This window comes from Sus scrofa, chromosome 7, assembly GCF_054392235.1.
Source record: "Sus scrofa isolate SSC_HxYL_T2T_F1_AM1 chromosome 7, Sscrofa_HxYL_maternal_Yorkshire_Landrace_v2.0, whole genome shotgun sequence".
Taxonomy (NCBI): Eukaryota; Metazoa; Chordata; class Mammalia; order Artiodactyla; family Suidae; genus Sus; species Sus scrofa.
In genome coordinates, this window is record NC_139389.1 from 72,744,055 (window position 1) to 72,770,257 (window position 26,203).

The window sequence follows — 26,203 nt, forward strand, 5'->3', positions numbered from 1 at the left end:
AACCTGCATCCTCACAGTGACAATATTGGGTCCTTAACATACTGAGCAACAATGGGAGCTCCTAGGTTATTTTTTATTGTTACTTATGCTTTTGCTGTCATATATAAGAAATAATCAACTAGTCCAAGATATTTGCTTCTAAGAGTTTTGGTTTAGTTTTCACTTGTATGTTTAGGCCTTTGTCCATTTTGAGTTAATTTTTACGTATGGTAGAAGTAGTGATCCTGCTTCATTGTTTTGCATGTGGATATTCAGTTGTCACAGCGCTATTTGTTGAAAAGACTGTTTCCCCCCCCCATATTTGTCTTAATATCCTTGTTAAAAATCATTTGACCATTTGTATAAGAATTTATTTCTGGATTTTCAGATTTATTCCATTCATTTATATGTTTATCCTTATATCATCATCACACTGTCTTGATTAGTAATGTTTGTAATAAGTTTAGAAACTGGAAAGTGTCAATTCTCCAGCTCTGTTCTTCTTTTTCTTCTCTTTCTCGTACGGTATTATTGACATGTAACATTATGTTAGTTTCAGGTTTACCACATACTGAATATTATAGTTGACGTCCATCGCCAGATATATAATTACAACGTTTTTCTTTCTTGTGATGAGAACTTTTAAGATCTATTCTCTTAGCACTTTTCAAATATGCAGTACGGTATTAACTATGGTTACCAGGCTGTACATTCCCTGTGACTTACTTATTTTATAACTGGAGGTTTCTTTCTTTTGGTGCTCTCCTTTTTCAAGATTGTTTTGGTTATTCTTTTTGTTTATTTGTTTTGGTTGGTCTGAGTCCCTTGTATTTTCCTGGGATGAGCTTGTCAGTTTCTCCAAAAAGCTACTTCAGATTTTGCTAGAGGTTGCATTTAGTCTTAAGATGTATTTGGGAAGAGTATTGCTCTCTTAACAATATTGTGTCTGCCTCTCCATGAACATGGCATATCATTCACTTTGGGTTTTTTGGCCACACCCAGGGCAGGCAGAAATTTCTGGGCCAGGGATGGAACCTGAGCTACAGCAGTAAACCAGGCCACAGTAGTGACAACACTGAGTCCTTAGCCTCTAGGCCACCAGGGAGCTTCTCTCTCAGTTTGTTTGGATCTTCTTTAATCCCTTTCACTGATGTTTTATAGTTTCCAGTGTACACATCTTACTTTTCATTTGTTAGATTTATTTCCAAGTATTTTATTCTTTTCATGAATAGAAGTTATTTATTTAATTTCACTTTTGAATTACTGATAGGGGATAAAAATGCAGTTGATTTTGTGTATTTATCTTGTATTCTTCAACCTAGTTGAACGTCTTTATTAGCTCTTACAGATTTTTTTGTTAGTATTCCTTTAATATACAAGATTGTCATTTGTGAGTAGAGATGTAAATGTAATGCTTCTTATTTTACAGTATCTATGGTTGTCACTTATTTCATGTCCAATTTCTTTGGTTAGACTTTCTAGTACAGTGTTGAATAAAAGTGGCAAAAGCAGACATCCTTGTGGTGTTTCATGTTTTTAGGGGTAAAACTTTTGATTTTTTATTAGTCAGTTTGAAGTTAGATTTGTATTTTTCATAGATGTCCTTTATCAGACTGAAGAAATTACTTTCTATTCCTAACTTTTTGAGTGTCCTTATCATTAAAAGATATTGACTGTCGTCCAGTGCTTTTTCCATGTCTGTTGAGTCTTTGGATTTTGACCTTTTATTAATGTGTACTGCACTGACTGATTTTTGTATGTTAAACTGACCATTCTGGATAAATCCCACTTTGTCATGCTGTATAATTCTTTTTACGTATTGCCACATTCAGTTTTCTGTTATTCTGTTGAAGGTTTTTTTGTCTGTATTCATAAGGGATATTGGTTTGTAGTTTCTTTTCTTATAATATCTTTCTCTGATTTTGGAATGAGCACAATACTGGCATCATTGATTGAGTTCGAAAAGTGTTTTCTCCACTGGTGTGAGAATAGATAGGAGGCTACTAATAAAATTCTAGCAAGGAATCATGAGATACCAAATGAAATGGCAGGGGACATGGAGAGAAAGAAATGTATTGCAGAACTACTTAGGCAGAAGAAATGACTAACTTGTTGAGTGGTAAGGGTGGAATGGGGTGAAGGGAGCTGAAAAGAGAGGCGGATGAATCTGAATTGAATGTCAGTAAGTGATACTACCAATCTAGTAAGAGAATACAGAAGATAGAGAAGATGAGGGGAAAGGTGATGTATTCATTTTTGGGGGTAAGTTGAGATACTGTGGAAGATGTAATTAGGTATTATAAGCCTGAATCTCAGGAAAGGGTATGGAATAGTAGCTATGGATTTGGGAAGTATTTTTATGTAGATAGAATTCACGATATAGTTTCAAATGATGGAGGAGGACATACCTGATAGACATCAACATTTAAAAGGAGAGTAGAGAGGAAGAGAAGTTCATAGTGGAGATGGAAAAAGGCAAAGCAGAAAAAGAAAAGGGAGTGTTCACCCCATTTTCTGAGCACCAAATTTTTAATAGGTTATTGTTGCAATTATTTTTGTAATGATTTTTCTGTATCCTCTTCCTTTAGCATTCAGAGTCCTGGTTCACCCTTTAAACTTTAATGTCACAATGGTTTACCTGTCTTGGGAAGTAGCATAGAATAAGGCATACCTTATTAAATCAGCTTGGTTTTTTTAATTGTTGTTTAAGCTGGTATCTTGGTCTCTTTGAAACTTAGTTTTTAATTTATTTTAAATTTTTAATAGATTAAGTCAAGAGGTAAAATGAAGCTGATAGGACCTATCAAAGTTTCTATGAGAATTAATGAAACTGAAAGACAGGCGTCCAGCTCAGTCCTTAGGAAATGGTGGGTGCTCAGTAAATGATTTTGCCTTCTTTCCCCCCATCTTCACGTTGTATCACAATTCCTTTGCTCCTTTGCCATGTGTTATGAGGAAACCAGTTGGTACTAATATTTGAATGGTACCTAACTCCTTATACCATGTATTGGAACAGTCTGGGATCACAAATGAATTTATTTCATTATTTCTTTTTCTTCTCCTTTTTTTTTTTTTTTTTTTTTTTTTTTAAGGGTTGCACCTGTGGCATATGGAAGTTCCCAGGCTAGGGGCTGAATTGAAGCTGTAGCTGCCGGCCTACACCACAACCCTGGCAACAGCTATATCTGACCTATGCCACAGCTTGCAGCAATGCTGGATCCTTAACCCACTGAATGAGGCCAGGGATCTAACCCGAATCCTCATGGACACTGCTTTGGGTACTTAACCCACTGAACCAACAGTGGAAACTCACAAATGAATTGAACTAATGAAATTCTGGGTATTGTGATGAAGTGAATAGGATATAATCCTACAATATAAGGAGTACTTTAAGGTGGTGTGTGCATGTACAACTGGACTCTTCTTAGTTCTTGGTAATTTTCGCAGTCTGCTGTCCTAAAACTTCAAATTATCTACCTCAGCCTCTGCAGGATTGTGCAGTTTTCAAATAATTCTTTCAAAATAGCATTCTTTCATAAAGAATTTGATTAAAAATGGCCACAAGGCTATTTTATGCTCTGGCATACCCCTTGAAGTGTGGCTATTATAGATGTGTTGATTGAGGGCTCAGAAAATCTATTTAATAGCTTTGTGTGGCCTGGACTAGTTACCTAACTTCTCCCAGGTTTAATTTCCTCCTAAGATGGAGATAATATACCTATTTCAAAAATACATTTGAAGAGAATGAGTAAGATCATGTTTATGTAACTGTAAAAGTGCTACCTATGCAAATATAAGCTATTAAGTAGTCATTACGTGATTATAGCTGATTGCCTTTGCCTTATCTTTGTCTCCAGGCTTAGCTTGCAGTATAGTGTTTGATAAAACAGAACTGAGTTGCTCTTAAATTAGACATTGTATCTTTACTTATTAGATTATCTTTTTCACTATTGCCTCATCTCCTCTGTGCCTATGTGGAATCCTTGAAGGCAGAATAATAGTTTTTTATTTTATTTGACTTTGTATTTATTGATTTTAATGTTAGAATTAAAGACCTTAGAAATAATTACTTTGAAATATGATCACTTATTAATGCTTAGCTTAGTGTTTTCTGTTCTGTCTTTTGAGTTCTGTAAGTTATCTTGCTACCAGTTGTAATTATAATCATATCTCGGGAGCTTTTCTACAGTTATTTTGAAACATCAGTGTGATAAAGAGATATGCTACATATCTTTTAAACTATTTTATTGGCTTTGAAATTTTAGCAAGTTTTTAGTGTAATTTATACCTGCTTGCTTTTTGTAGTGAAGATTAATGAATAATAAATATTTGAAAGATTAAAAACAAGCATCATAAGTATTTGTACAGGAGAAAGTTCCCTAGCTTTTTTTTGATGGATTAAAATGTTTAGGATAGTTATCAGTAGGGAGATTGACTTGCCTGCTTATTACTTTGTTAAATGCAAGAATGAGTTGGCCATTTTTGTTTGTTAATATTAGTTCATCATATAAAAATCAGTTTTGTTCTGTTTTTTATTGGCCATACCTGCAGTCTGTGCAAGTTCCCAGGCCAGGGATTGAATCTCAGCCACAACAGTAACTGAAAGCACAGCAGTAACAACACTGAGTCCTTAGCTGCTAGGCTACCAGAGGGAACTCCCCAAAATCAGTTTTGGTGATTACTTTCTATGAGTTGAAATGATTTATCATTAGTGTTGGAATACTGTATTTGTGAAAGCATTGAGAAAAAAATTTTTTTGGTTTTAAGTTCTTTCATAAATGTGTTATGAGTATTTTATTTATTTATTTATTTATTTGTCTTTTTGCCTTTTTCTAGGGCCACTTCCCTCGGGATATGGAGGTTCTTGGGCTAGGGGTCTAATCGGAGCTGTAGCCCCCGGTCTACACCAGAGTTGCTGCAACTCGGGATCCAAGCTGTGTCTGTGACCTACACTACAGCTTACGGCAACGCTGTATCCTTAACCCCCTGAGCAAGGCCGGGGAACGAACCTGCAACCTCATGGTTCCTAGTCAGATTCATTTCTGCTGCTTATTGGCATTATTTTTGATGAAAAATTTGACATCATTTTTATCTTTGAAAAATTTTGGCCACTATTTCTCCAAATATTTTTCTGCCTCTTCTTGGGGATTTTAATTACTCTTATGTTAGGCCACCTGAAATTGTCTCACAATTCACTTTGGTACTTTTCAGTTTTTTGAATTACATTTCCCTATGTTCTTCTTTTGGATTTTTTCTGTTGCTATGCTTTCAAGTTCATATAGCTTTTCTGCAGCATCAACCTACTGTTAATTTCACCAAGTTCTCACCTTATACATTGTGGTTTTTCTCGATACATAGTTCAATTTGAGTCTTTTTATGTATCTTCTATCCTCAACTTTTCGAATGTATGGAATATAGTTAGAATAATTGTTTTCATGCCTTTTTTGCTCGTTCTAACATCTCTTAAAATCTAGTTTAAATCTGTTTTAATGGTTATTTTCATTATGAACTGGGCTTTTCTGCCTCTTTGCATGCCTGGTAACTCTGTTATATACTAGACATCACGAATTTTATTACCTTATTTGGTCCTGGATATTTTGTATACCTTTGCATTTTCTTAAGCTCTTTTCAAGTTACTCTGAAACAATTTGATCTTCTTGCATCTTGCTTTTATGACATGTTTGTTGGTTTTGGAATTGTGTTCATTTTTAGGGCTAATTGCTCCATGAATTATGAGTTTTTCTAGTCTGGCTTGTGGGCATTAGGCACTCTTGCTGGCCCATGTGAGTATTTGGGACTGTTACCTCTACTCCTTTCTAGAACTCTCCTTTATATGGGGAGTTAGCTTTTGTTACTAATTCTTAACTTCATTTGGTCAAAGAGCATGGTATGTGGTAAGGTATTTTTGCTACTTTTTCTGTTTAGTTTGTGTCCTTACTAGTTCAGGGCTTTTGTTTTGTTTTTGTTGTTTTTTAATTTTTTTTTCATTTCTTTTCTTTTTGTCTTTTACAGTCACACCTGTAGCATATGGATGTTCCTGGGCTAGGGGTTGAATCAGAGCTACAGCTGCTGGTCTACAGCACAGCCACAATAACGCTGGATCTGAGCTGCATCTGTGACCTACACTGCAGCTCATGGCAACACTGGATCCCTTTTCTTTTTTTTTTTTTTTTTTTTTTTTTTTTTTTTTTTTGTCTTTTTGCCGTTTCTTGGGCCGCTCCCGCAGCATGTGGAGGTTCCCAGGCTAGGGGTCGAATCGGAGCCGTAGCTGCCAGCCTACGCCAGAGCCACAGCAACACAGGATCTGAGCTGCGTCTGCGACCTACACCACAGCTCACGGCAACACCGGATCCTTAACCCACTGAGCAAGGGCAGGGATTGAACCCGCAACCTCATGGTTCCTAGTCGGATTCGTTAACCACTGCGCCACGACGGGAACTCCAACACTGGATCCTTAACCTACTGAGTGAGGCCAGGGATCAAACCTGTATCCTCATGGATACTAGTCGGATTCTTAATTGTCTTGAGCCATGGTAGGAACTCTCTAGTATAGTTTTTGTAAATCATCTTACTTTTGCATGAAAAGTTTTATACTCTGAATTTAGAGTGTTAAGGGTTAAGCACTAATTTTATTGTTCAAATCTTGTGTATACTTACTATTCTTATTTTGGTTAAATAATGGCACAGATGTGTTAAAACCTACCACAGTATAAGTGGGTTTGTTTTTCCTTAGGAGTCTGTCATCTTTTGCTTTTTGTATTTTGAAACTCCATGCAAACTTGAAATTAAAGCTTCTTGGTAAATAGAGTCTTTTGTCAAAATACATTGACTCTCTTTAATTGAGAGATTAAAAAAAAGAGATTTTATTTTTGTTTATTTATTTCGGCCATACCTGTGGCATGCGGAAGTTCCCAGGCCAGTGACCAAACCCATGCCACAGCCTCAACCCAAGCCACAACAGTGACAACACTGGAACCTTAACCTGCTGAGAACCAGGGAAATCCTAATTATAGTAATTCTTGCCATAATGTTTACTTATTGCCTCTTAATGAGAGATCAGTGTTGGTTTTTTTTGGTTAGTATCTAAGTGATATATTTTATTTCATTATTTTAGTCATTTTGGCTTAAAAATACTTTTCTTATTAAATAATTTGTAGCTTGCCTTTTGTTTGTGTTTTTATATCCAATATGATTACAGCTCTCAACTGAGGCACTTAATCCATTAAGTTTTTTGTGATTACTTGCATATCTATATTTATTTCTGGCACTTCATTCACCTTTTTGGTTTGCCCACCTTCCTCCCTTCCTTCCATTTTCTTTTCCACAGTCAAATAACATGCAGAAATTCCTGGGCCAGGGATTGAACCCATGCCACAGCAGTGGCCTGAGCCACAGCAGTGACCACACTGGGTCCTTAACCACTAGGCCACCAGGGAATTCCCAAGAAGTCTTTTGTTAGTTTTAATATTTCTGTATAGGTAACTTTTCTTGATTTTAGTTATTTCCATTTTGAATTTAGAGTTAGAATATGTCCCTGTGTGGATTTATGTTTGTCCTGCTTGCAACTCAGGATGCTTTTTTTCAGTCTGAAGATTTATTTATGTATTTTACCAATTTTAGATTGTTCTCAGACATTATTTCTTTGAATATTGCTTACATTTTACTGTTGTTCTTGGAACTTCTCAGGTAGTCTGTTAGCCTCATCTTTATATTTTCCATCTTCTTATTCTTTTGTGTTACCTTGTGAGTAATAGCATTAGTCTCTCTTACAGCTTAAGTGTTTTTTACTTTCCTTCCTTTCTTCTTTCTCCCTTTTCTTGATTTCTTCTCTCTCATCAGAGACCCTACTCTTTTTAGAACCTCTTAAGATTATGTGTTGTTTATAATTTTCCAGCCCATTTGTATGGTTTTATCCTCTCTCTCTTCCTGTTTTCTCCTTTCTACCTTCTTTCTGTTTTCCTCCTACTTTTCTCTTGCACTTTCTTCCTTATTTGTGCTTGATTCCATACTGCTTATATTTTATACTACATTTTTGTTTCATTCCCCTTACTCATTCCCACTTCTCATCCTTAATTCCTTCCCATCTCCCTTCCTCCAGTTCTTCCCTGCCTTTCCCCATCCCACATTCTCATTTTCTCCCTTTTCCTCATGGCCCTTTTTCCTCTATCCCACTTTCTTCTTTCATACTTACTCTCTTTTCTTTACTTCCACTCCTTTTCCCCCTCACCTTTTTTTTTTTTTTTGAGCTTGTATTATTTATTTTTATCCAGCATTTCTGTGTATTTACAATAAGAAGGTTTTTTTGTGTTATTTACCATATTGTTGGATCCATCCTCAGTATTATTGATTATTTTAAGGCAATAATTTGCATTGTTTGGTACTTTATTATCAGAAGCAGTTTATTTGTGGTATACTTCACAGATTAGTCTATTATATTGCCGTCATTTGAGGAAAAGTTCTAAAAGATGATTTTTTAATAGTTGAGGAAGAAGAATGATGATAATACAAAATTTGTTGAATTTTTTGGTTTTCCAGCTTGGGTTATGTGATAACTTTTTTAAGCTTATGGGTCTATTTATTAAAAATTTTTTTATTAGAGTATATAGTTGATTTACATTGCCGTGCCAGTTTTTGCTGTACAGCAGAGTGACCAGCTATATGTATATATACATTCCCTGTCTTGTATTATCTTCCATCATGCTCTGTCCCAAGAGACTGGATATAGCTCCCTGTGCTGTACAGCAGGACCTCCTTGCTTATCCATTCTGAATGTAGTAGTTTGCATCTACTAACCCCAAACTCCCAGTCCATCCCTCTCCTTCCCATCTCCTCCTTGGCAGTCACAAGTCTGTTCTCTATGTCTGTAAATCTCTCTCTGTTTTGTAGACAGGTTCACTTGTGCCATATTTTAGATTCTACATATAAGTGATATCATATGGTATTTGTTAGTCTCTTTCTGCTTTCACTTACTTTGAGAATCTCTAGTTGCAACCATGTTGCATGCAAATGGCATTATTTCATTTTTTATGGTTGAGTGGTATTCCATTGTGTGTGTGTGTGTGTGTGTGTGTGTGTGTGTGTGTGTGTGTGTATACACCACATCATCTTCATCCCTTCATTTGTCAGTGGACATTTAGGCTATTTTCATGTCTTGGCCACTGTGAATAGTGCTGCTGTGAACATGCAGGTGCATGTATCATTTTGAATTACAGTTTTTTTCCAGATATATTGCCAGGAGTAGGATTGCTGAATCATGTGGTGGTTCTGTAGGATTATGTGATAACTTATAGGAAACATACCTGAAACTTAAGGTCGGGAGGACTGACTTAAGAATTTTGTAATTTTTAATTATATATTTTTAATAGAGCTTAAATGTCTTCAAAATAATGTACTAGGAAATAAATATATTACTTTTTTTTTAATTGTCTTTTGTCTTATAGGCCGCACCCATGGCATATGGCATTTCCCAGGCTACGGGTTGAATCGGAGCTACAGCTGCCGGCCTACGCCACAGCCACGGATCCAAGCTGTGTCTTTGACCTACACCACAGCTCATGGCATTGCCAGATCTTTAACCCATGGAGCGAGGCCAGGGATGGAACTTGCAACCTCATGGTTCCTAGTCGGATTCATTTCCTCTGAGCCACAACGGGAACTCCTAGATTCTTAAAGCTCATTCAGAAAAAGATCCTGAAGAGATATGTGAAATTTTATTTGTGAAAACTAAATGAAGTTTAGAACTATTTCACTACTTAAAAGTTAGTATTCCCGGAGTTCCCATCGTGGTGCAGTGGTTAACGAATCCGACTAGGAACCATGAGGTTGCGGGTTCGGTCCCTGCCCTTGCTCAGCGGGTTGATGATCCGGCGTTGCCGTGAGCTGTGGTGTACGTTGCAGACGCGGCTCGAATCCCACGTTGCTGTGGCTCTGGCGTAGGCCGGTGGCTACAGCTCCGATTCAACCCCTAGCCTGGGAATCTCCATATGCCGCGGGAGCGGCCCAAGAAATAGCAACAACAACAACAACAGACAAAAAGGCAAAAAGACAAAAAAAAAAAAGTTAGTATTCCCAAAGGTCTTCAAAACATTAGTAAGCCTGACTAAGTTTTTTAAAATCTCAGAGAAAATTTCAATCTTAATTTGTGCTTAAAATGTTTATTTGATTAAAGGAAATACTAACTCAGAAACATTGCAGATCAAACAGAAGTATGTCTAAAAGTGGGGGAAATTTTTGAACCCTTAAACTTTTTTAAAGTACCATCATTTTAGCATGTGGAATACACTTCCCCTGATTAAAATTTTAAAAGAACCTGACAGATTAAAGAAGCTAAAGCATGTTTTCTGTTTCAAAAGAGCACCTAGCATCTTTAAATGAATAATATAGTTGACCCTTTATTTTGGAGGGGTGGGCTTGCATCCTCAGATTTCACTTACCTGGGATCAAAAAAATTTGAAAAAATATTCCAGAAAGTTCCAAAAAGCAGAACTTGAATTTATTGCACCCAGGCAACTATTTACTTAGCATTTACATTGTATCAGGTATCATAAGTAATCTAGAGGTGATTCAGAGTGTACCGGGGGCGGGGGGGGGGGGGGAAGCCTGTGGGAGGATGTGCATGAGTTACATGCAAATGCTCTGTCATTTTATATATGTGTCTTGAGCATCCTTGGATTTTGTTGTCTGAGGGATTCCTGGGACCATCACCTGCTGATGCTAAGGAACCCTTGTAGTAGCTCTTATGACATAATTAGGAGCCATGTTTTGACTTAAAGTAATAGAGGCATTCACAAAAAGAGAAAGTATAATGGAGGTATTTTTTTTGGAGAGGTATTTTTTTTGGAAAAGTATTGGTGTTTAATATTGATAGAAGTTTTTCCATAACGTCTGTCTTTCTGGATTTCCTTCCTTTTAAAATTTTCTTTTTTTCCGTGGGTTTTTTTCTTTTCTTTTTTCTTTTTTTCTTTTTTGGCTGTCCCTCAGCATATGGAGTTCCCGGACCAGGGATCAGATCTGAGCCACCGTTGCAGCCTAGGCTGAAGCTGGGGCAATGCCAGATCCTTAACCCTCCCCCCCACGGCCAGTGCCCTGCGTACAGAGATGCTGCCAATCCCATTGCACCACAGCCCGAACTCTATTCTTCTGTCTTATTGTTTTACAGAGAGAGTTGTTTTTAAATAAGTGAAACCTTCTTATTGTTATATCCATCCTTTTGTGTTTCTTCCCCTTTTCCCCCACCATATAAATTTTTTGAATTGGTGAACAAAAATATTTTTATAAGACAGTTTTTTTTTTTTTTTTTTGTTAGACCCTGGCATGCAGAAGTTCATGCACCAGGGATTGAACCTGTAGCACAGTATTAACTAGAGGCACAGCAGTGACAATGCTGGATCCTTAACCCACTGATCTACCAGGGAACTCCTTAAAAAATTTTTTTTTAGAGTTTTTGCTCATTGTTTCATTACAAGTAGATGTAGAGTGAAAAACAAATTCACTTAATTTTGATCTAGTATTTTTTATTAACAAGCATGTAGTCTCCAGGATTTGTTTAACATGCTGTATGGAAAGGAAATTGAGAGAGAATCTTGGATCCTTAATTATGTGGCAAAATCTTGAGTTGCTTCATGTTTGCTTCTGTTTTGTTTTGATTTTTTTCTTTTGCTTTCTTCTTGTTCTCATTTTCTTCTTTCCCCTGGGAGATTAGTTATGTTTGAAACATTACTTTCAGGAAATTTAGAGGTAATTATAGCAGCCTATTTCCTTGTAATTTCATAGTTCTTTGTTACCTCAGACTCTTCTGAGGGGAAAATAGAATACTTTTCCTGTGTATCTCAGTGTATATATTTTTTGCTCTAGTAGTCTCTAAAATATGGTTACTTGTATTCAATAACTATTATTCTTATCTTCTTATAAGCAGATAATAGATAAACTACTAGTGTTCTTTTCTGATTTTTCTTACAGATTTTCTGTGCTGGAGCTGAGTAATACAGAGGTTAAGAGCCTGGACACTAAATCCAGGCTGTGTGGGGTTTAACTCCCTGACTCTGTTCAAGTATTATCTGCTTGAATTTTGTAGTAGTTAAGTGCCTACTTGCAAAGCCTGTTGTTGGATATTTAAAGTAAATGTATTTTGGACATGATGTATTATTACTCTTAGAAATACTGATTTTTAACTGTCTTGGTGAGAAGTTGAGAGGCATAGCTGTGAATTGAAGATAGAACATTAATTTTTTAAATTTAGTTAATGGCTTTGAATAAATCTTTCTTAGACGTTTTCTTTTAGTAAACAAAGATTGTGATTACCTGATTTGACTAGTTTTTAAAATTAAAACTAAAATTTTTAAGAGGTAAAGTTATGACAGCAAGGATATACATATATAAATACATCTCTGAAATATTTTTATAGAATTTTGTGAGCAGTTCTTCAACATTTTTGAAGGAAACTTACCATGATATATATTTACTGAACATCATGTAATAATCACTAAAAACTGTTTTTATTTATTTTTCAGAGAATGCAGAGTCCATCGATCTTAAACAGTTTTTTGACCAACATTTTTCACATATATATTATGTGTTCTTTGAGAATTTTGTTACTATTGAAGCTAGTCTTAAACAGAAAGGTAAGATGTTAAAATCAATCCTGGCTTATATTAATGTTTCAAATACTTGTCATAAACAGTCAGCTTAAGAATAGGTTCTTGGCCTTTGAATTTTTGTATTATTTCACTTCATTTTGTCAGATAGCTTGTAGACACTTCTTTCACATTGTAAGTTAGTAGTAGTATCTTTATTATTATTACTATTATTATTATTATTGTATCTTTATTATTTTGAGAAGACTTAGAGGATTTGCTTTTTCTTTAGTCAGGTTTACCTGTTTCCTCATCTTTGCTCTGCCCTAGTGGCATATGTTAGCTTTGAGCATATGTTATTTTTGTATTTTCATTTTTAGAGTTGAGGTATAATTCCTCACAATGCATTATGATTTGTTTTTAGACATAAATATGTTGAATCTAAATTATTGAAATATTTTAAGCTTTTTAAATGGTTGTTGTCAATAAGGACAAAATGATAATGTTTAAAACATTTTTCTATAAAAATGTTTTAGGTCACAAATCTCAGAGGGAGGAATTGGATGCTATACTTTTTATTTTTGAGGTAAGTATCGCCAATGTAACTTTTTTTCCAAAATTAATTTTTGGAACATGCAAAGAAAAACACTGAATATTAACATTGTGGATCTGCCATGCTTTCCAAAAACCGAATGACATATTTTAACCTAAAAATATGCCTGCCTTAATTTTTTTTCTTTCTTTTTAGGGCTGTACCTGTGGCATATGGAGGTTCCCAGGCTAGGGGCTAGATTGGAGCTGCAGCTCCTGGCCTATGCCATAGCCACAGCAACTTGGGATCCAAGTCGCATCTGTGACCTATGCCACAGCTTGTGGCAGTGCCAGAATCTTAACACACTGAGTGAGGCCAGGGATTGAACCCTTATCCTCAAGGATACTAGTTAGGTTCTTAACCTGCTGGGCTACAACAGGAACTCCCTGCCTTAATTCTTAATTATTTTGAGGTACAGATATAATTATGTTTTAATGCATTTGATACTCCAAAATTGGTACTATATCTGCTGTGTTTGCAAGCAGTGGAGATTTTAGTTTGTGGGAGGTTTACACAAATGGAGAACATTTTTTAAAACAGTAAGTTAGGAGTTCCTGCCATGGCATAGGGGGTTAAGACTCCGACTGCAGTGGCTCAGGTCTCTGTGGAGTAGTAGGTTCAATCTCTGGCCTAGTCCAGTGGATTAAAGGATTTGGCATTGTCTCACCTGCGGCTTAGGTCTCAGCTGTGGTGACTCAGATTGAATCACTGGTTTAGGGACTTCTGTATGCAGCAGGTGCAGCCATAAAAATTAAAAAAAAATTTTTTTTTTTTAAAAACATTCTTACTTGGGACGGTAAATTCATGGAGCTGTTAATACCTTAGGAGTTTATAGTTTCTGCTTTAACTCCTTTCCATTGGAAACTTGTATAAATAGTTTAAAATGTTTTATAAATTGTTCTTGTAGATAACTTTGGATTGGGGTGGGACAAGTTTTTATTGCTAAAGAAGGAAACAGCATTTAATACTCTGCCAAAATTTCTGTTTTCTTTTTGGCACACTGATAAAAATGAGGGACACATACACGCACACTCTTAAAATAACTCTTTGCTTTTCATTTTTTCTTTAAAATTGAATTGTGATAGGAATATTCTGATTTTTTTTTTTTTTTGAGAATTTTAGAGATCTAGAGAAAGCCAGGATTAGACCTTGTGTCTTGAAAGGCATAATAAAGAATTTGGAAATCAGTTTCTAAAGATTGAACTGTTCTATCTCCTCCTAATTAAAGATAATTCACTATTTTATATTTTGATTATTTTGATATGGTTTACAAGTATTTGAACAGTTTGATATCTCAGTTGCTTTGGTCACAACTGAAAAAAAAAGAAAGAAAAAACTTCTTTTAAAGAATTCAAGTTTTAAAGAGTTTATAAAACTTTTTTTTTAACAACTTGTGTTGTTGGTACCTGTTCTGCAGTTAATTTTCGTTAGTTATTAACTCTGAGAAATTTGCTTCCAAAGTGTTTGCATGAACTGTTTACAAGGGGAATATTAAAAACATAGATTTTTGAGGAAAAAATGAAAGGTTGTACAGAGAAATCAAGATAATTTCTGGAGAGTGTTTCTTCAGATAATCATGCTTGCCCTATATTCAGGAAACAGAGATGGTTGCTTAGTTCTGAGAAGCTCTTTCAGGATATTCCTTCTCTTAAAAAATAATAAATATGTAACATATACTAATCATTTGTTATTCTTTGAACAGAACAGAAATGTTTGTCTTTTATGAATCACTAAATTTCACTAGGAAAAAAGGTATTTAATGCAGGGTCTTCATCTTTTGGAGAAAATATTTAACCTGTGTGCTGATGTTTTTCTACATACAATAGGGACAATAATATCTGAACTCCACCCAATTTGAAGACTAATGATGATTTTTCAAAATCAAGAAATGATAAATAAAATGATTTCCTCATTCTGGAATAAAAAACATCATTATGTAAGGTTAATATGACATAGGATTTAATTCTGTTATGTGCAGTTAAGAGTATACGTGATTTCTTTCATATTTACATTAACCACATTAAAAAGATATTTAAATATACATTTTATAATGAGTTAAATCTAAAGTGTAATTTAATTTACATTAACCACATTAAAAAGATTTAAATATACATTTTATAATGGGTTAAATCTAAAGTGTAATTTAATAGTTAAATCTAAAGCGTAATTTAATAAAGTGTAGTTTAGGAGTGCTTTTGAGTAGTACACAAACTTCTCTTAAATTTTTTATAACTTATCTCTTTGCACACCACAGTAAATGTAATTATACAGTTGTTGGCTAGCTGTGGGAGAAATACAGGAGGGTAAAGGTAAAGAAGTTGATGTATCTCATGTGCGAATAACATTTATCTGTGAAGCAATTTAATTTCTTCATCCTCCTCTTATATGAGATGGAATAAGAGAGGTTATATCAAAGGGAAGAGAGAAGTGTAAAAACATTCCTACCATTCTTTGAACAGAATATTATAAAAGCACACATGTTGGAAATAGGCATATTGAAGTTGGAAATGTCAGTTTTTCCACTTTCTAGTGTAAGCATGTTAATTCATCTATCTCCATATTTGTCAAATGAGATTAATAAACTCTCCTTTTGTGGATGATTGTGAGAATTAATGAGACACTGTTATATAAAATGTTTAGTTTATTGTTTGGCCCTTATGAAGTTCAGTGAATGATGTTTCTAGATAATAATAATAGTAAGAGCAGCAATAATAACAAACACACAAATGTTATTCAGCAAGCAGATGAGTACTGAGAGTGTAGTTCAGCAGCATAATAAAGCAGCTGATGATCTACAATAATCCACAAGGTGCAATATATAAAGGAAAATAAAGACAAAATTTTGGAAGTATTATATGTAAAAACTCTTTATTCCCAATTTGTGGAAGCTTATGTATGTTAGCTTGACTATGGGCTCCTGATTTTGAAAATATTTTTCTTATAACTCTGGCTGTTATGAAAGTGTCTTTGGGTTCACATGAATTAATTTAGTACACATATTTGATAGGATTTTTGTGAAAGCACAATATTTTCCCTCTCAAGTTTATCAAAATAGGAGAAAGAATTACTTGGGAGAAAATGTCACAAATATTATCTGAAAGAATTGCAAACTTATCAGTAGTATTCACAATGCAGAAATTCTAAGAATAGTAAATGAACATTTAAAATTACAGTTAGGGGAGATGGGATTAAGATGGCAGAGTAGAAGGACTGGAGCTCACCTTCTCTCAAAAAAAACACCAAAATTACAGTCACTTGGTGAACAACCATCAACGAAATAGACTGGAAATTACCAAAAAAGATACCCTATACCCAAAGACAAGAAGCTGTGTTGAGATGGTAGGAGGGGCACTTTTGCAACATAAGCAATCCCATATTGACCAGCTGTGCAACACAGACTGGGAATTAACTATTGCAGAGGTTTTCCCGCAGGAGTAAGAGTTCTGGACCCTACATCAGGCCAAGGCCTGGGGGTCTGACCTTGGGAGGAGGAGCTCCTGGAGCATTTGGCATTGAAGGCAAGCAGGGCTTATGCACAGGAGTTCCACAGGACTGGGAGAAACAGACTCCATTCTTGGAGGGCACACACAGGCTTTCCTGTATACTGGATCCCAGGGCAAAGCAGAGACTCTTTAAGAATCTGGGTCAGAACTACTTGTGGATTTTGGAAGATCTCCTGGGAAAACGGGGCAGCTGTGGCTCACTATAGGAGAAGGACATTCAAAGCATATATACTTAAGTGGTGAAAGGAAGAAACCTCCAACAAAGATTACTCTACCCAGCAAGGCTCTCATTCAGATTTGAAGGAGAAATCAAAAGCTTTACTATAGACAAGCAGAAGCTAAGAGAATTTAGTACCACTAAACCAGCCTTACAGCAAATACTAAAAGAATGTTTCTAGGTGGAAAAGAAAAGACCACAAATAGAAACAAAATTAGAAATTATGAGGCTCACTTTACTGGTAAAGGCAAACATAAAGTAAAGGTAGGAAATCATCCACACACAAATATGCTACCAAAACCAGGGATCATGCAAAGAGGAGGGTACAGGTGCAGGATACTGAAGGTGCATTTTAATTAAGAGACCAGCAACTTAAAACAATCTTGTATATATATAGAGTCCTGTATCAAAACCTCTTAGTAACTGCAAACCAAACATCTGCAATAGCTAGACACACAAATAAGAAAAAGCAATCCAAACACAATAGTAAAGATAGTCATCAAACCACAAGAGAAGAGAAGAAGGGAAGAGAAAGGAGCAATAAAAACAAATCCAAAACAATTAACAAAATGTCAATAAGAACATACATATTAATAATTACCTTAAATGTAAATGGACTAAATGCTTCAACCAAAAGATAGAGACTGGCTGAATGGATACAAACACAAGACCCATATATATGCTGTCTTCAAAAGACCCATTTCACATCTAGGGACAAATACAAACTGAAAGGGAGGAGTTCCTGTAGCTCAGCAGTAATGAACCCAACTAGTATCCATGAAGATGAGGGTTTGATCCCTGGCTTTGCTTAGTGAGTTAAGTATCTGGTGTTGCCATGAACTATGGTATAGGTTGCAGACATGGCTTGGATCCTGAGTTGCTGTGGCTATGGGTTAGACTGGTAGCTGCAGCTCCAATTCAACTTCCATGTGCTAGACATGGGGCCCTAAAAAGCAAAAAAAAAAAAAAGGGGGGGGGGAATGGAAGAAAATACTCTATGCAAATGGAAATCAAAAGAATACTGGAGTAGCAGTACTCATATCAGACAAAAATCAGCCTTGAAGAATGTTAACAAGAGTCAAAGAAGGACATTACATAATGATCAAAGGACCAATCCAAAAAGTAGATATAACAATTGTAAATATATATATATAAGTATAGGAACACCTCAATATGTAAGGCAATTGCTCATAGCCTCAAAAGGAGAAATTGACAACACCACAATAATAGGGACTTAAACACCCTACTCATAGTAATGGACACATCATCCAGACAAAAAAATCAGCAAGGAAATACAGGCCTAAAATGATGGGTTAGACCAGCATCTGGGGTTGCTTTGAGCTGTGGTGTAGGCCGCAGACATGACTTGGCTCTGACATTGCTATAGCTGTGGCGTAGGCCAGCGGCTACAGCTCTTGGTTCATCTCCTAGCCTGGGAGCTTCTATATGCCATGGGTGTGGGCCTGAAAAAAAAAAAAAAGAGGCAAATAGCAACAAAGACACAAAAATCCTAAACTTCTCAGATGCAGCAAAAGCAGTTTTGAGAGGGAAGTTCATAGTAATACAAGCCTACCTTATGAAAGAAGAAAAATCTCAAATAAACAACCTAAGTGTACAACTAAAGCAACTAGAGAAAGAAGAAACAAAACCTAAAGTTAGCAGAAAGAAACAAATTGTAAAGATCAGAGCAGGGAAAAAACAAAATAGAAATGAAGAAGACCATAGAAAAGATAAGTGAAACTAAAAGCTGGTTCTTTAAAAAGATCAACAAAATTAATAAACCCTTAGCCAGACTCATCAAGAAAAAAAGGGAGTTCCCATCATGGTGCAGCAGAAATGAATCGACTAGGAACCATGAGGTTGTGGGTTCGATCCCTTGCTCTGCTCAGTGAGTTAAGGATCTGGCATTTCTGTGAGCTGTGGTGTGGTTTGCAGACCAGCATCAGCTTGGATCTGGCATTGTTGTGGCTGTGGCGTAGGCCAGTGACTACTGTTCTGATTAGATCCCTAGCCTGGGAACCTCCATATGCCACAGGTGTGGCCCTAAAAAGACAAGAGACAAAAACAAACAAACAAACAAACCAAAAAAACAAAAAAAGGGACTCAAATAAATAAAATTAGAATGAAAAAGAAGTTACAACAGCTATCACAGAAATACAAAGGATCATAAGAGACTACTACAAGAAACCATATGCCAATAAAATGGACAACCTTGAAGAAATGGACAAATTCTTAGGTAATCTTGTAAGACTAAATCAGGAAGAAATCAAAAAATGAATGGACCAATCACAAGTACTGAAATTGAAATTATGATTAAAAACTCCCAACAAACAGAAGTCCAGGATCAGATGGCTTCAAAGGGGAATTTTATCAAACATTTAGGGAAGAGTTGAGTTAATGCATATCCTTCTGAAAGTCTTCCAAAAACTTGCAGAAGAAGGAGCACTCCTGAACTCATTCTGTGAGGCTACCATCACCCTGATATCAAAACCAGACAAAGATACCATGAAAAAAGAAAATTACAAGCCAATATCACTGATGAAAATAGATGCAAAAATCCTAAACAAAATACTAGAAAACCGAATCCACCAGTACATTAAAAGGATCACACACCATGATCAAGTGAGATTTATCCCAGGGATGCAAGGGTTTTTCAGTATTCACAAATCAATCAGTGTGATACACCACATTAACAAACTGAAGAATAAAAACTAATTTGATTTTCTCAATAGATGCAGTAAAACCTGTTGACAAAATCTAGCACACATTTCTGATAAAAAAGGAAGTGGGCATAAAGGGAACCTACTTCAGCATAATAAAAGACATGTATGAGCCCAGCAGCTAACATCATTCTCAGTGGTGAAAAGCTGATAGAATTCCCCCCCAGATAGGAACAAGACAAGGATGTCTGCTCTTGCCATTTCTGTTCAGTATAGTTTTGGAAGTCCTAGCTACAGCAGTCAGAGAAGAAAAAGAAATGAAGGGAATCTAAATAGGAAAGAGAAGTGAAACTATCACTGTTTGCAGATGACGTGATACTATACCTAGAAAATCCTAAAGTTGCTTCCAAAAAACTGTTAAAGCTCATAAATGAATTTGATAAAGTTGCAGGATACAAATACATAGGAATCAACTGCATTTCTTTATACTAACAATGAAAAATCAGAAGGAGAAGTTAGAGAAACAATCCCATCACATCAAAAAGAATAAAATACCTAGGAATAAACCTACCTAAGGAGGCAGAAGACATGGACTCTGAAAACTATAAGATGCTGATGAAAGAAATCAAAGGTGGATAAACCATGCTCTTGGATTGAAAGAATCAGTATTGTCCAAATGACTACACTGTGGTCACCTAATCTATGACAGAGGAGGCAAGAATATAAACGGATAAAAGACAGTCCCTTAAATAAGTGGTGCTGGGAAAACTGGACAGCTACATGCAAAAGAATAAAATTAGAACACTTCTTAACACCATAAACAAAAGTAAATTCAAAATGGATTAAAGACGTAAATAGAAGTCCAGGTACTATAAAACTCTTAGAGGAAAACAGAGGCCAAACACTCTCTGACATAAACTGCAGCAGTATCTTCTCAGCTCTTCCCCCTAGAGTAATGACAATAAAAACAAAAATAAACAAATGGAACCCAATTAAAGTTAAAAGTTTTTGCACAGCAAAGGAAACCCTAAACAAAATGAAAAGACAACCCATAGGATGGGTTGCAAATGAAGCAACTAACAAGAGCTTAGTCTCCAAAGTACATACACTTCCTGCAGCTCAGTATCAAAAAACAAAACAAAACAACCCCCTCAATAAATAGGCAGAAGATCTAAACAGTTCTCCAAAGAAGAAATACAGATGGCAAAAAAACACATGAAAAGATGCTAAATGTCAATAATTATTAGAGAAATGCAAATCGAAACAACTATGAGGTACCACTTTATTTATTTATTTATTTTTGGTCTTTCTGCCATTTTCTTGGGCCGCTCCCGCGGCATATGGAGGTTCCCAGGCTAGGGGTCGAATCGGAGCTGTTGCTGCTGGCCTACTCCAGGGCCACAGCAATGTGGGATCCGAGTCGCATCTGTGACCTACACCACAGCTCATGGCAATGCCAGATCGCCAACCCACTGAGCAAGGGCAGGGACCGAACCCGCAACCTCATGGTTCCTAGTCGGATTCGTTAACCACTGCGCCACGACGTGAACTCCTGAGGTACCACTTTACACCAGCCAGAATTGCCATCAAGAAAAAGTCTACAAACGATAAATATTGGAGAAGGAGTGGAGAAAAGGGAACCCTCTTACACTGTTGGTGGGAATGTAGATTGGTACAACCACTGTGGAATACAGTATGGAGGTTCCCCAAAACACTAAAAATAGAATTACCGTATGATTCAGCTGGGCATCTGTCTGGAGAAAACCATGACTGGAAAAGATACATGTACCCCAGTATTCATTGCAGCACTATATACAATAGCCAAGACATGGAAAACCTAAATATCCATTGATACAGAAGTGGCCTACAGAAGTGGCCAAAGAAGATGTATATACAGGGGAATATTACTCAGCCATAAGAATGAATGAAATAATGGCATTTGCAGCAACATGGATGGACCTAGAAATAATCATACTAAATGAAGTTAGACAGAGACAAACATCATATGCTATCACTTATATGTGGAATCTAAAAAAAGGACGCAATGAACTTACTTGCAGAACAGAAACAGACTCACATATTTTAAAAAACTTAGGGTTACCAAAAGGGACAGGTGTGTGTGGGGGGTGGACTGGCAGTTTATGATGGAAATGTTCTAAAATTAAGATTGTGATGATGGTTGTACAACTATAAATATAATTAAAGTCATCGAATAAAAATTTAAAAATGTAAAAATAGTATTTAATCACTAAGGGGAAATATACTTTTCACATCATTATAAAAGATAAATTTCATTAATTTTCTGTTCTCAGTCTTTGCCAGTATAGCATATTGTTGTCTGGAGTTTTCAAATATTGGTCAGTATGGCAGTGCTGAAATAGTGCCAGTACCATCAGATTAGCTCAAAGACTATTTTGTATTTGTAACAATATCTTTTATGTAAGAAACACTTAAAGGGTTAGTCTAAGCTCTTTGTTTAATTTTTCACATTGCTCAAGATATGGAATTGTTACTTGCTTTTCATACTTTACTTTATTCATATTGATTTTTAGAAAATTTTACAACTTCTTCCAGAAAGAATTCATCAGCGATGGCAGTTTCATAGTATTGGTAAGTAATTTAAATATGTACTTCATATTTGAAATAAATGATCGTATGTGAAAATACTCTTTAATTGGTTGATCATCATTTGAAATGTGTTCATTGTTTATACTTTAGTGAAAACAAAATAAAGAGTACAGAGGTGTACTCACCAGGAATATAAGATAAAAACATACACAAAGAATTTTTAGTCAGAGACATATTAAATTTCTTAGATCTACTTGTTCATTTACTCTGAAAATGTTAGCAGTGATAAAGCTATTTAGCCAAAAAAGTAAAAATAAAACCAGACTTGAGTATCAGAATAAACATTCAGTAAATCAAAAATGGAAAAGGAAATGCAAAGTGCCAATTAGAGCAGAAGCCGTGGCCTCCAGGCTTCAAAGCAGGCAGTGTCAGCTGGCTGCTTGCTCCATTAAAAAAAAGGAGGGAAGTGGACTTAAACTTACCTGCTTGAAGAGCCAAAGTATAGCTTCTAAGATCATGAAATGAAATTGAAAAGAAAAAAAAAATAGTGCTATTATGGATTACTGTGAGAGACCCAGTAGGCAGGTGGTCACTGACTTTCTCCTACTAGGAGCTAAACCAAGATGCTTGCAGGCTGGGAGTCTGGTTCTTTAATAGTCACAGCATTACCATAGGCCTCTTGAGCTCTCAAGACATTTTCCCCCCTCACATGAAAAAGGAATCTGCAGGTAGGCAATTGCTGGCTTTGGTTCAGTGTTGCAGTAATGTCAGGGCTGATTGCTAGTAATTCTCATGGTCCTTCTCTTATAAACATACAAATGGCCACCATATCTACATTGTTCAAGTAGAATATTTTATGCTTTATATTCTTTTATAATTATTGTATTGTTTTTGTCTTTAAAAAGTATCATAGATTTATTTAGACCCTATATTTCTTTTTTTCTTTCCTTTTTTTGTGGTTTTTAGGGCTGTGCCCATGGCATATGGAGGTTCCCAGGCTAGGGGTAAAATCAGAGCTGCAGCTGCTAGCCATAGCCACAGCAACACCAGATCCGAGCCACATCTGTGACCTACACCACAGCTCATGGCAATGCTGGATCCTTAACCCAAAGTGAGGCCAGGGATTGAACCCACATCCTTATAGATACTAGTCGGGTTCGTAATCCTCTGACCCACAATTGGAACTCCAATAAAACCTTTTAGAATCAATTTTTTAGATAAAGCTCAAGACTAAAAATGATTTACCATTACTATATAAAGAACTCTTGTAACTCAATAATACAAGTCAGTTTTTTAAATAGGCAAAATACCTGCATAGGTATCTGGATGGAAATCTGCATAGATATCATACCAGAGAAGACATAGGAATTGCTAATAAGCATATGGTAAGGTGCTCAATGGGATCGTGAAATCCTGTTTTTTCATTTCATAGTCATAAAAATGTCCTTGAAGGTTATCTATGAAGAACCTCTTTTTGAGACATCTCAACTTCTCAAGTTTAATGTATTTCCTGAGGAAAGTAGTCATCAATCTCTAAATGACCTTTGGGCTATCTAGTTGTCATGATTAATAATATCCCTATAAATGTCCAATTTGAGAAGATGCATAAATGGTCATTTTTCTTTGTCACTCAGAAGAAAGAAAATTAAAACTTTGTTTCTTTTTTCTGTTTTTTTTTCTTTTTAGGGCCGCACCCACGGCATATGGAAGTTCCAGCCTAGGGGTCGAATCGGAGCTATAGCTGCCAGTCTGTGCCACAGCCACACAAGAATCCTAGCTGCATCTTCGAGCTACACTACAGCTCATGGCAATGCCAGATCCTTAACCCACTGAGTGAGGCCAGGGATCGAACCCACATTCTCATGGATCCTAGTTGGGCTTGTTAACTGTTGAGCCCTGAAGGGAACTCCCTGTTTCCTTTCTTTTTTGTCTTGTGCATATGGTGAAACAAATCAGTGACTAGTTTTTTTAAGTAACTTTTTTGAAGTATAGTTAGATAAAAATCATTTATTTAAATAATTCATTAAATTTTAGTACATATTTAGAATCATCACTGTCCAGTTTTATTTTTGTTTTTTTCCATTTTTGGTTGCCCCACGGCATAGCAAGTTCCAGGCCAGGGATCAGACCCGAACCACACTTGCAATCTATGCCACAGCTAACAGTGCTGGATCTTTTAACGCACTGTGCCAGGCTGGGGATTGAACTTGCATCCTGGCACTGCAGAGATGCTGCCAACCCCATTGTGCCACAGCAGCAACTCCCACAGCCTAGTTTTGGGACATTTCTATCAGTCTAAAAATTTCCTTTTAGTCCATTTACAGTTAGTTGCCTTTCCCACTACCAGTCTGCTTTCTGTCTTCAGTAAATTTGCCTTTTTGGGTATTTCATGTCAGTGAAACCATATAATTTGCACTAGTTTACATCTGGATTCTTTCACTTAACGTTTTTAAAAATTTACCTCTGTTAGAATATATCAGCATTTCTTTTCATTTCTGTATTGTATTCCATTGTCTGAATAGACCATATTTTATTTACTTACAAATTAACGGTCATTTATATTGTTTCAAGTTTATTGTAACTTGTTTATTCTATTTGTTTTAGTCTAGATTCCTTTTGGTTTTTCTACATATAGGATCATGCCAAATGCAGATTTAGTGTAACTTTTTTTGAATGGCTGCACCCACGGCGTATGGAAGTTCCTGTGACAGGGTTTGAATCTGAGCCACATTAATGACCTAGGCTGCTATTGCAGCAGTGCCAGATCTTTTAACACACTGCACTGGGCTGGGGATTGAACCTGCATCTCTGTAGTAGCCCTAGCCACTGCAGTAGGATTCTTAATCCACTGCACTACAGCAGGAACACCTAGTTTTACTTTTTAATTTCCAATCTAGTGCCTTTAATTTCTTCTTCTTTTTTTTTTTTTTTTTTTGTTTTGTTTTGTTTTGTTTCTTGCTCCTCTAGCACAGTGTTGAATAAAAGTAGATATCCCTACACTATTCCTGGTGGAAAAGAGCCATTCAGTCTCTCACCATTGTATATGGTGTTAGCTGTTTTCATAGATGCCATTTATTAAGTTGAAGAAGTTCTGTTCTATCTTGTTTTGTTGAGAGGTTTTGTTTTGTTTTGTTTTTAGTTTTTTGTTTTTTTTTTTTTTGGTCACACCCATGGCATGTGGAGGTTCCTGGGCCAGGGTTCGAATCTGTGCCAGAGTTGCTACCTGCACCACAGCTGTGGCAACACCAGATCCTTAACCTGCTGTGCCACAAGTGAACTTCTTTGTTGAGGGTTTTATTATTATTTATTTATTTATTTATTTATTTTGTCTTTTCGCCTTTTCTAGGGCCACTCCTGCAGCACATGGAGGTTCCCAGGCTAGGGGTCTAATCAGAGCTGTAGCTGCCGGCCTACGCCAGAGCCACAGCAACATGGGATCTGAGCCGCATCTGGAACCTACACCACAGCTCACGGCAGTGCCGGATCTTTAATCTACTGAGCAAGGCCAGGGACTGAACCCGCAACCTCATGGTTCCTAGTTGGATTTGTTAACCACTGTGCCACGAAGGGAACTCCTGCTGAGGGTTTTAAATCATGCATGGGCATTGTATTCTGTCAGGTGCTTTTTCTGCATCTATTGACATGATCATAGTCAGCATTATTGATGTCTGTCATTTATTCAGTTAATTTGTGTACTTGACAAATTGCATTTCAAATGTTAAACCAACTTTGCATCCCTGAGATAAATCCTACTTGGTTACTGTTTATAGTCCTTTTAAATATATTGTTAAATTCAGTGTGCTAAGAATTGATTAAAGATTTTGGCCTCAGTGTTTATGAGGAATATTGAACACTGTGTTCTCTTTGTGAGGTCTTTATCTGAATTTATTATCAACATAATAATAGTCACATACATAGATTGAGAAATGTTCCCTCCTTTGTTTTTTGGAAGCGTTTGTCAACAATTGATATTACTTCTTTTAAAAATATTTAATAGAATTTAAAAGGAAATCCATTTGGAGTTGGGCTTTTCTTTGTGAGATTTGTTTTTGTTCTTAATTTTTTTTTTTTTTTTTTTTTTTTTTTTTTGTCTTTTGTCTTTTGTCTTTTGT

At 36.0% G+C, this 26,203-nt stretch overlaps 1 protein-coding gene across 13 annotated transcripts in view; it reads left to right on the forward strand.

Annotated features, from left to right (window-relative positions):
* RALGAPA1 (Ral GTPase activating protein catalytic subunit alpha 1) overlaps positions 1–26,203 on the forward strand; it is a 231,376-nt gene that overhangs the window by 23,612 nt on the left and 181,561 nt on the right. For all 13 annotated transcript variants that reach the window (XR_014808956.1, XM_021099154.2, XM_021099150.2 and 10 more), the window contains exons 2-4: positions 12,489–12,599; positions 13,088–13,137; positions 22,076–22,133. Coding sequence is in view for 11 of the 13 variants with exons in the window: in XM_021099154.2 (XP_020954813.1) it covers positions 12,489–12,599; positions 13,088–13,137; positions 22,076–22,133 (219 nt within the window). In the remaining 2 variants the exon portion in view is untranslated. The remainder of the gene's footprint in view (positions 1–12,488; positions 12,600–13,087; positions 13,138–22,075; positions 22,134–26,203) is intronic.